General features: G+C 59.1%; 1 protein-coding gene across 1 annotated transcript in view; it reads left to right on the top strand.

Annotated features, from left to right (window-relative positions):
- Positions 1–10,053, top strand: part of IFFO2 (intermediate filament family orphan 2) — a 17,610-nt gene extending 7,557 nt beyond the window's left edge. Inside the window, exons 7-10 of the mRNA XM_044445296.1 lie at positions 1,424–1,544; positions 3,782–3,874; positions 4,132–4,262; positions 4,493–10,053. Of these exons, the coding sequence (XP_044301231.1) occupies positions 1,424–1,544; positions 3,782–3,874; positions 4,132–4,262; positions 4,493–4,598 (451 nt within the window). The 3' untranslated portion in view covers positions 4,599–10,053. The remainder of the gene's footprint in view (positions 1–1,423; positions 1,545–3,781; positions 3,875–4,131; positions 4,263–4,492) is intronic.
- The last annotated feature ends 402 nt before the right edge of the window (positions 10,054–10,455 follow it).

Genomic DNA, 10,455 nt, shown 5'->3' with positions numbered 1-10,455 from the left:
ACACGACGCTCTTCCTGAGGTCATAGGCTTTACTTCCCCCAGGATGGCCAATTTGGGAAGCCGGCGCTCGCCTCCACGGCCCGTTTGTGGCTTTTCCCGGGCTTTGCCCCCGTTTCTCGTAAGATGAGTGTCGACCTCGGCTTCCGGGCTGAGCTGGTTCCTGCTGGGAAGGAAGTGAGCTCAGGAGGCGAGAATGTCTGCCGTGGGGGCCAGGGAGCACCAGCCGCGGGCCGAGACGGATTTTTCCCAAGGGACTGCAAGGCTCGCCTTGCAATCCTTCGCGCTGGTCTTGGCTTGGGTGTCGGTGTTGCTCCACTCAGATCGTGTCTGCTGTGGCCCTTCGGCTGCACAGACCTCCCCCTCCAAAGATCGTGTGGTGGCCCATGAGAAAACAAAGCCCAGAATCCACGGCCAGGCAGTGCCTTTGCTAGGCTCGGCCAAAGTTACAGAAAAACAGGCAGGCTTGCAGCATCCACCGAACTCGCTGGGAGTCCCCTTCCCCCAAAGACGCCTGGGAAACAGGCTCACGTCTGTGGATTCTCGCGTGGTCCAAAGGGAAGGGAAGCCCGCCGAATTGCTCCCTTGGGCAGAACCTGGCCCAGTGAAGGGGCATCCGGCCCGGCGTGTGCTCATCTTTGAGGGCCGCCTTGGTCATGGCGACTCACCGATTTTGCATCCCAGGGGAAAAGGCCGGGCTGCGTCACTCGCGTGGCTTTTCACGGAGCTCTCTTAGTCGCCAGAGGGGCAGATCGCAAGAGGGGCTCGCACGAAGCCGGATTGGCACGAAACAGTGACCCTGAGTCGCGAACGGAGGTGCCCCCGGAGCATTTGATTTATTTTATTAAATATCATTCATTTATTAATTTTTATTTTATCATTCATTTTATTAAATGTTATTTATTCATTTTATTAAATTTTATTTATTCATTTATTTCATTAAATTTCTTCCCCAGTCAGGATGATTCTCTGGGCAACCTACAAAATATAATAGTGACAACATACACAAGCCTCAATGTTATTAATCATATATACTGCAGCAATCAAGTATTCTTTTTTGCTGAAATTTTAGAAGGGTTAAATTAATTTAAACATTAAATGGCGACTCAGGTAGAAAATCAAGCATTTGTCCAGGTTCCGACCCCTCCTGGCTTGTGTGCCAAGCGCCTGAACCGGCTGGTGCGACGCACAGCGCCCCCTGCGGGGGAGCCGCCGAACTGCTGCTGCAATTCCCGGTCGGACGGCGATGGTGCCGTCCCGTGGCAGAACCGGACCGGTGCTGAGCAGGTTTTCGGCAGCGGGACCGTGCCTCGCTGGAAGCACTCTGCGCACGGCTCTGCTCCAGGGCTAACGCAGCCCGGGAGCCCACCTCGAACCGGGGCCTTTCCGAGCGCCTTTCCGAGCGTTCCCCGATTTCTTCCGGCAGGCGCGAGACGTTCGATTTCGACGACGACTGCGACAGCTTGACCTGGGAGGAGAACGAAGACACCTTGCTCCTGTGGGAAGACTTCACCAACTGCAACCCGTCCATTGAGCTGCAGGGCGAGGTGAGTTTGGAATTCGTGGCGTTGCTGCATGGAAGCCCATCACTTAAAAGCAGCACTTGGTTCCTCGCGCCCACACGGCGAGGGGCTAAAACACCTCTGCCTCTGAGCGGCTGCCGTACGGCTTGGCGGGTTCCTCTGAATTTTATTTGCCCCTTCCAGTCGTGCCGGCGTTGGAGAACGAGAAAACGGCCAACAGGAAGGGGCAGCTTTGCGACGTGGGCCCTGGCTGCCCTCTCTATTTTTTCCTGTCCCGCCGTTTCAAAGCTCTCCTGCGGCCAGGCGCTTCCTGTCCGGCTGCAGGCGTCCATTGTTCCTTGCAGCCCTCCTCGTCGGACGAGAATGTATTGCTTTTCTCTCATTGTCGCTGCTGTTATTATTCCTTTATCAATTTATATCCCACAATTAAATTAGTCCCAAGGACTCTAAGCAGATTACAAAAACACCATTAAAAACACCATCTGATAAAAACATACAAACATCCCAAGATGCTGCTGAGGGGTCAGGTACAAATAGGTTAAAATAATACATTAAACTAAAGAACTATATAAAATGGTGCTATCAAATTTACACCCTATAAGACCGTATTTTTAAAATCGGGTATTAAAATGTCTGGAGAATAGGATTGTTTTCTCCTGGCGCCGGAAAGACGGCCACGGTGGTGCCAGGCCAGCTGCTCTGGGAAGTCCGTTCCACGTGCAGAACGAACCCTCTTCTCCAAACAGCCAACAATCTTGCAGCATGTCAAAAGCTGGCGGATGCCCCACGGCGTGGGAGGAGCCTGCCTCCTTCCCGGTGTTTCGCACCCCGGAAACGGCAGCCCAGCACACGCATCCGTGGGAAGTCAGCCCGGCAAAAGCTCGCTGCTTCCGGGGGCTGCAGGCCGTCATGGACCCGCCGGTCTTTGGGGCTTTCCTAGCTCCTGCTGCAGCGAACACGCAGGGACACCCCCCACCCCCCGCTCTGGGCACCTTCAAAACCTTCAAAAAGAGCGAGCAGAGGGTGGCCATGTGGGCGTCCCACGGGGAGGCATTCCCTGGCTTAGACGGCGGCCTCTGGTTCCGGTGTCGGTTGCCGGTGGGGGCCACTACCGTGCACGCGAGAAACCCCCTTCCCCGTAGAGTCGGAAAGCCCTGGGCGGGATTGGAGCAGCCCTGCCGGATCAGCCGCACGATCCATCCCGCCCGGCGTTCCGTTTACTCCGGTGCCCGCCACGTCCCACCTTTGCAAAACCCTCCGTGCCGCCGGAACCGGCGAGAGATTACGCCAAAGCGCTGAGGCTGCAGAACGCGGCATCTTCGCCGGCCAGGCGCGTCTTGCCGCGAGTGCCGTGGCGATAAAGTGCTTTAGCGATGGGCTGGAATTAGTGGCAGCTGATTTGCATAGAGCTGAGCGCCGGCGAGAAGCACGGCTCTCCGTGGGGCATTAGAGGCGTGAGGCCTTCCCTGTCACTGCTTCTAAAGGCTTTACGAGGCTTAAATCCCCTCTAACTGAAAATTACACGAGGCGAGGGGGTGCCTTTGCCTTGTAGATGCAGATCAGGAAGAAAGACTAATTGACTCCGGGAGCCCGGGCTCGTTCTGCCGTGCCTCCTGGCCTGCTCCGGCTCCCAGGCGAGCGAGGCACTCGCCGGCGGCCCTCGGCGCGGGCTGCGGTCTCCCGAGGCGGCCCGAAAGCTCTCCTACGGCCGTGGGGTTCAGGGCTGCCTGGTGGGGCCTGGCCAGGGAAGAGGACTGGAAAAGTCAACCCCGCGTGCTGGGTGCCGAGAGGAAGAGGGCGGAGGCGGCCGAGGCAGGCCTGGTCTGTCTCGGGGGGCCACGAGCTCCCTGGGGCCAACCTCCGGCCCTCGCTGCCCCTCCTGTTTGCTGGCTCCTCCCTGTTCCCACAGGCATGTGAGGGAAGGCTGCCTTCCTCCTCCTCCTCCTCCTCCTCCTCCGTGTACCCCACCTCCACTCCTCTTGGCAGGGAACCCAAGACGGGTCACGTGGTCCTTCAGCACTGCCGCTCTCCGTCCTCATTTCTTTCTTCCCGATGACGGACTTGCTTTGCACCTGGTGTGGGAGTGCGTTGAATGGCAGATCGATGGTGTGTGTGTGTGTGTGAGAGAGAGAGAGAGAGAGAGAGAGCAAGCGATTGCATGCCCAGGTGCGTGCCCGGCCTGGCGCCCACCTCCCGGGGAGGTTCCGGAAGACGCTTCTTTGGGAGCGTCTGCCTAATGTCTCCCCGTCTCTCCTTCCCAGCAAGAGGAGAACCTCGGGAACATGATCCACGAAACGGAATCGTTCTTCAAAACGAGAGACCAAGAGTACCAGGAGACGATCGGGCAGATCGAGGTGAGAGGATCGCGCGGCCGCTCCTGCCCGGGTGGCTCCCAGGCGCAGTGGCGGTGGGGCCCGGGGCCGAGGTCCGGGCTTGGGCCCCCGCGGGTCTGCCAGCGCCTGCTCCCCGGCTCGGCCCTGCAGGGGCGGGGGGAGCCGTGGGCTGCGGAGGCGGGGCGCTGCCGTGCTCCCCTGCCCCCTGCGTGTGGGGCGGGGCGGGAGGGGGCGCTGCTCCTCGGGCTACCCTGACCCCGCTCCTCCCCACCCTGCAGCTGGAGCTGGCCACGGCCAAGAGCGACATGAACCGGCACCTGCACGAGTACATGGAGATGTGCAGCATGAAGCGGGGCCTCGACGTGCAGATGGAGACCTGCCGGCGGCTGATCAAGGGCTCCGCGGAAAGGTAGGCGTGCCAGCTGGGCCCCCCGTCCGTCCGTCCGTCCGTCCGTCGCGCCGCCACCCGCTCGCCCGCACCCTCCCGGAGGGCTCCCCGGCACGGCCCACGCGGGGAACACCCCGGCCGGAGGGCGTCCCGCTTCTGCGGAGAGGGGGATGGCCTTCCCGGGGGGGGAAAGCGGCGGCCCCTCCGCGCACGGGGCCCGGCCTCACCCGCCCCGTCGCCTCTTCCGGCAGGAACTCCCCGTCCCCGAGCTCGTTAGCCAGCAGCGACTCAGGAAACACGGACGAGATCCAGGACGAGTTTGACAGAGAGGCAGACGTCGAGCCGATGGTCAGCTGATGAAGGCCGGGGCGCTCCGGCGGAAGGGGAGACGGGGGGAGCACGAGCACGCCGGGGGGGCGGGGGAATGAGGCGGAGGGCAGAGACTTGGTGGGGCTCCCGAGAGCACGGGGGGCGCCCCCCGCCCCGCCCCGCCCCACCCCCCGAGGATTGGTGCTGTACAAATTTCTACGATCACGTGGGGGGCTCCGAGGGAAACGAAGACGGCGTCTCAATTGTGCCTTCGCCCCAAGCTGAGCCATTGGGAGCTCCACCGAACGACCGCCGTGCTTTTTCTACGTCACTCGCGACCGAAAACGAGCTGAGGACCGCAGAGGGCTCCGCGGCCGCGAAGGCGAGGGCCGGCGGCGCTGCCGGGAGCCCGCGGACAGGGCGGCCCGGCGGCGATGGGGTGGCCAGATGCCCCAGGGACCCGACTCGGCTGGAACGGGACTGGTGGCCGGCCCGGTCCTGGCCCTTCAGTGGCCCACCCCGCCGGCTCACGCGGCTCCGAGGCACCCGCGCATCGTATTCCCCCCTCCCCCGGCACCTGGGAAGGACCCTCTGGGGGGCCTGCACGAAATTTATTTGGGAGAGCTTGGGGGCAAATCGGGGCAAAGGGCAGAAGCAAGGTGGAATGGGGTGTCACTGTTGTTACCTACTATGCAAAAACACAACCAGGAAAAAAAAAAGCATAAGCGCTCGCCTTATTTCCGTGGAAAGCTCTGTCCCCGTGTGGGAAGGGGCCGAGCACGCGCTTCGCGCCCCGGATGCGTCTGCGGGGCTTGCGTGGCCGGGGGCTCCCAAGGAGGTCAGTCCCCGGGGTGCTTCAGGTCCACATTTCCTCTGTTCTGGCCAGGACGCTTCGCTTCGCTTCTCTCCCGCCGCGGCTTTTATATTTCTCTGCACGTCTTTGCCCAGAACGGGGCAAGACGTGCGTTCCGGGGATGCCGTCCACGTGCTGGCCGATCCAGGGAGACACCCTGGGGAGCTCGTCGGCACCTCTGTCCGGAAGGAACGTGGCTTTCGGGGCCTTGGAGCAAGGGCGACGGCCGAGCCTTTTCCAGTTATACTGAGAATCAGTTTTGTGTGGCGGGAGATTTTTAAAGGCCGGAGTATGAACCGTGCCCGGGGAAACGGAAGGAGCCCAGCTCATCTGCGGAAGAGCCTCTGGACACTACCGGCCTGCTGAGGAAGATGCCCCGGGTCCAGCCGGAGCTCCCCGAGCCCCTGCCTTGGCTCTCCCCCCTTGCTGAGTTTTCTGCCCGAGCCCCCACTCATGAAACGGCCCCGGGGTGCGGGGGGGGGGTGCTGCTGCGCTGCTCTCCTCATTCTGTAGCTCAGCAAACCCTGAGCAGGGGCTGATCCCTTGCTCCCCTTTCCTGGCCCAAACTCTGCGCTTTTCCCTTCAGGGCTGCCGGGCTCGGTGAAGTGCGCAGCCCTCCTCTTCCATCCCGCCCAGCCCCTTCCCCGCGGTCTGGAGACCCAGTGCCTTCCCAAGTGCATCCGGGGTCCCCAAGCCGGCGCGGGACTCTCCCCGCCTGCGCACACCTTTTCCCCGTGCCCAGGCGCCTCCGTCCAGGTGCGCCCGTCCTGCTCGGACGTTTCTTTTAGCTGCCTCAGGCCTCTGGGGCAGCGAACCGCAGCGGCTCGCAGCCGTCCCATTCCACCGCTGCTGAACAGATCCTTTTTAAAACATAATCGCTCAGGAGCATGGTTTGTAGGTTTTGCTTGCAATGGTCGGCATGTTTGGATACAGAGTAGGGGGCTCGCTGGGGCAGAGGGCTGGTCCTTCCGGGGGCTCGCCAGTGGGGCGAGGGCGCCGTCGTGCCACGGAGGGGGTGCCCCCCCCAACGGTTCAGTCTCTGGCCATTGGCAGGTGGCTCTTGCCATGTAGGAATCGTATGTTTTGTAGGTGTAGAAGGTGGGCGGGAATTGTCTGCGTAAGAATAATGGTAGCAGGGAACGGAGCGTGGGGTTCGGAGGGTGATTGGGGTCTTCGGTATTGTACGCAACCTGTATTTAAGCGTCCTGTCTTTGTGTTAACGTCGGGGGGTTTCTTTTATTTAAGGGATCTTGGGATTACATAAAGGGAGCGCGAGAAAGCCTTGCACCACTGGGGGATCTCCGTGCCGCTGCTTCCGCGTCACATTCTGTCCGCACTGCAGGCGCACACCTGTAACGACCAGACTTAAAGCTTGTCAGGAAATATATATATATATCTCTATATATATACACACATGAAAATGCTGGACAGGATTTTAATGACCTCCTTTTTTTCCTTCGTGTTCTGTAAAGCTGTAAATACTTTCTTTTGTATTCATAAGGCAGTGTCATATTGACACTTTTAAAAAAAGACCTTAAAACTGGGGAACAATGTGGGTTTTTAAGTGGGTGGGGAGTTGAAGCCGGCCCCTTTTCTTTGCCTGATAGCAAGGCAGTGCGATCAAAACCAAGTCAGCACAAAATTTGGCTTTTTCAGCAGGCAAATCTTGCGGCTGTTTTGTGAAGGCAAATGGTTAATATAGAACTATGGGCCATAAGATAAATCTGTTCCTGGAATCCCATGATTTCATTTCAGCTCCATAAACAGAGCTGAAGTGTTTGCAACGGATGCCACAGACAAAGCAACAAGCCTTCGAATGAAATTCCTCGAACTTAAAACAACCGTTGTTCCGAATCAACACTACTTTTTAAAGGGGTGACGCTGAGACACCCTAAAGATTTCTTGGCAGCTTTGCGGGGGAAGCTGTTTAACAAGCTACAGCAGTCGAAAAATGCCCACACTGCCTTTCCGGCGAGCAGAGAGGAAATCCAGGTGAACATGTGAGCCACCAAGTTCCTTTTCCCAGATGCATTCCTAAATCTCTGCTCACCCGGGTGTATCCACTGGGAGTGAAAACTCGCTCTCGGACTCCGGGATTCGGTGGGGGCGTGTGTCCAAAGCAGGCAGTTTCTGCAGAGCAAGAGGAGGTGGAGAAAGTCTCGGATCAAAGTCCTCTCCGGCGCGCCGATCTCTAGCTCACTTGCTTATTTCAGAGCCGACAGAGGGTTTATTCCCCTTCCTCTTTCGTATCTGGAGGCATTTGGCAAATCGAAACATCGGGAGATCAGGGCTTCGCGAGGGCTGCCTGTCTCTTCGGGCACTTTGCTTTGAATTTGTCAGGGCCGGTGCAGTCTGCCTGGGAGACACCCTTCCAGATCCCTGCCCTGGACATGCATTTATCTATTTCTTAGCCCTGGCAGTGCCCGTGAGTTTCGGCCTGACTTCGTGCTTTCGCTGCCTGTCATGGATGCGCTTGGCTCAGCGGAGGATGGGGCTCCGTCTTGCGCTTACGTATTCCCCGTTGCGGAAGCCCTCTGCTCGTGGGCAGGGGAACGGCTTGCGAAGCACGCGGCCCCTTCCCGGCCCTGGTTGCAGTGAGGTCTTAGAGAGCCGAGCGGATCGCTTCTGAGATGCTTTCCTTTGCAAATCCGGCCTGCTTGTTTTGCCCCGTGGACGTGGAGTAAAGGGAAGAGCCCTCGGGTGCTCTTCTGTTCCCCAAAGCAGAAGCAGAGCCTCGCCTGGCTGTGGGCGACGGCAGGTGTGCCCCTGCCTCTGTCAGAAGGGGTAGGCAGGTCGCCCGGGCTTGCAACAGGGTGGTCCCGCGACGGTCGGCAAGGGGTGCCAGGGCAGAAAGTGCTTCTTGGGGGCTAGGACGGAGGCATGCCGTTGCGGGATCTTGAACCCAGCCCTTCCCAGCACTAGAAATCTTCCGTCCCCGCTGCCCATGTTCACAGAGACGAGCCGCTCCCTGGCCGACACGTTTCCGGCCCTGCTTTCCGCACGAGCGGCGAAGGTGAACTTGAAAAGCGCCGTCCGCCAAACTCTCTCCGCCTCGTCCCTTGTTGACTTGACGTCTTCCCTTGGGAAGGCGAAGGCCCCTGAGCCGGTTTAGCTGAAGGACGAAGGCAGCACCTGTTTTCTGCAGCCTGCTTTCAAAACGGTGGCCCCTCGGCCGGGGCGTGCGGCCGGGAGGCCGCAGTCAAATGCCGTTGCAAAACCTCCTTTAGTTGGCTTGCTCCTTTTGAGAACCGCTGATGGGGAAACCTGGGGAGAGGGTGCGAGATGTGACTCCCCCTTGCTGTCGTTCAAATAGGGTGTCGAGGCCGGATCTTTCTCGTAGGTCCTGAACCAGGGACAGTCTTGCAGGTAGCTTGTCACCTATGGTGAGCAGAATTCCTTGCCAGGCAACCGAGCCGGAGGAAAAGTGAACCAAAGATAAACCGTTGTTTTTTCCTTTTGGGCCACTCGAGTCTGTGCGTGGGAGGATGCAGGTGGGCTGCCACGCACCTCCGTGGGCGAGCGGCTTTGTGTGGTCGCCCTTCCAAACCCGCCGCTCGGCGTCCGTCCGTGCTGCACTTTCCTGGGCAGAATCGGCTCTGAGGCGGAGGCCCTCGTACCGCTTGTGAAACAGTGCCATAGTAATTGCATGATTCAAAGTAGCTGCAGAAATGAGCAGAAGGTGGGGGGGGGCGCAATGGGTGGGTGATGTAATTTCAGCCAAAGGGACCCCGCTTCCCTTTGCGGCAGCCCGGGCCCGACTGTGCGGAGCCGCCTGAAAAGAACACTCTGTTTGCAATAATCCGATACTGTTTTCCAAACAGTTTAACTCCACTAGGGACCATGTCCCAAAAGTTGGTCTTTATGGTTTTATAGGTGGTTGGGTGTGGGTGGGAAAGGGGTGGCGATTGTGATCAGCCGTCACGCACGCACGCACACACACGCACGCCTTTCCCCTCACAGCAGAAGTCGCTTAAGTATTCCCCCACCCCCAGCTGCAGGGACTGACTTAAGAGTGGGAATGAAACTGTTTATTGTTGTACATATTGTGCTTTATATTCGGTATATTAGCCTATTTTAAGGGGTGGGGGTTCTAGCTAGACCTAATGTATTTGCGCTCTCCGCAAAAGAAACTTCCAAGGATGGACCATTTCTCGCGCTCGCTCCAGAAGGGCCCGCTCTTTCGTCCCACCTGCCCTTCCCTCGTTCCGCAGTCCGTCCGTCCGTCCGTCCGTCCTCCCCGGCTTAATGAATAGCCCAGATGCCTGCCTGGAACTCGCAGGCCCGCTGCAGGTGTGCGCTTGGCGATCCCGGGGCTTCCGCTTCGGAGGAGCCGTCCCTCGGTGCTGCTCCGTCCCCGCGAGTGCCAAAAGCCGTGCCCGGGAGCCTGGGCCGGGAACCTGCTCCCTCAGCCCCGTCCGAACTGTCCTGCGCCGTCGGAGGAGCTCCGGAAGTTGGTTCATCCGCCCGCTCTCCAATTCTCGCTGGAGACGGGCTGGAGGGTGTTGTCCTTATTACACATACCAAACGGGCTTCTCCGTGAACCGGAGCTGGTCCCCAGGCTTGGTGGGGGAAATGGGTTATGGTAATACTTTTGTTTAAAAGGAAGAAACCCCTTAGAATAAATGCCAAACTTCCTGGATATTAAAGTGGCTTTGTGTGTCTGTGTCGTTTTTCTCTGCCCCTGCAAAACCGCCACGCGTTCCTGAAAGGGCCGATTCTGCCTCCGAACAAAGAACTTCCCCGATTGATCGATCCATCTCTCTGGCAGACGTGGGATCCGGCTCATGGACACCCCGTGGCGCTCGAGGTCGAGCCTGTAGCTCAGCGATAAGCACCTGCTTTGGGCGCGAAAGGTCCCACGATTGCATCCTGGCCTCTCGGGTGTCAAGCTGGCCAAGTCCTGGGCTGGATGGAGCCCGGCCGGGCCCCTGCCTTTTGCTTTGGGGACAGGCACCCCTTGATGGGCAGCCGGTCTGTTCCTAAAAATATTTCTTATTTTTTATTTTATTTAGAAAATTTCTAGGCCGCCCCATTCGCCGAAGCCTCGGGGCG

Source organism: Varanus komodoensis, unplaced genomic scaffold, assembly GCF_004798865.1.
Source record: "Varanus komodoensis strain SLA01 unplaced genomic scaffold, ASM479886v1 scaffold48, whole genome shotgun sequence".
Taxonomy (NCBI): Eukaryota; Metazoa; Chordata; class Lepidosauria; order Squamata; family Varanidae; genus Varanus; species Varanus komodoensis.
Note: the sequence above shows the minus strand (reverse complement) of the source record. Positions and strands in the feature narration are given on the sequence as shown.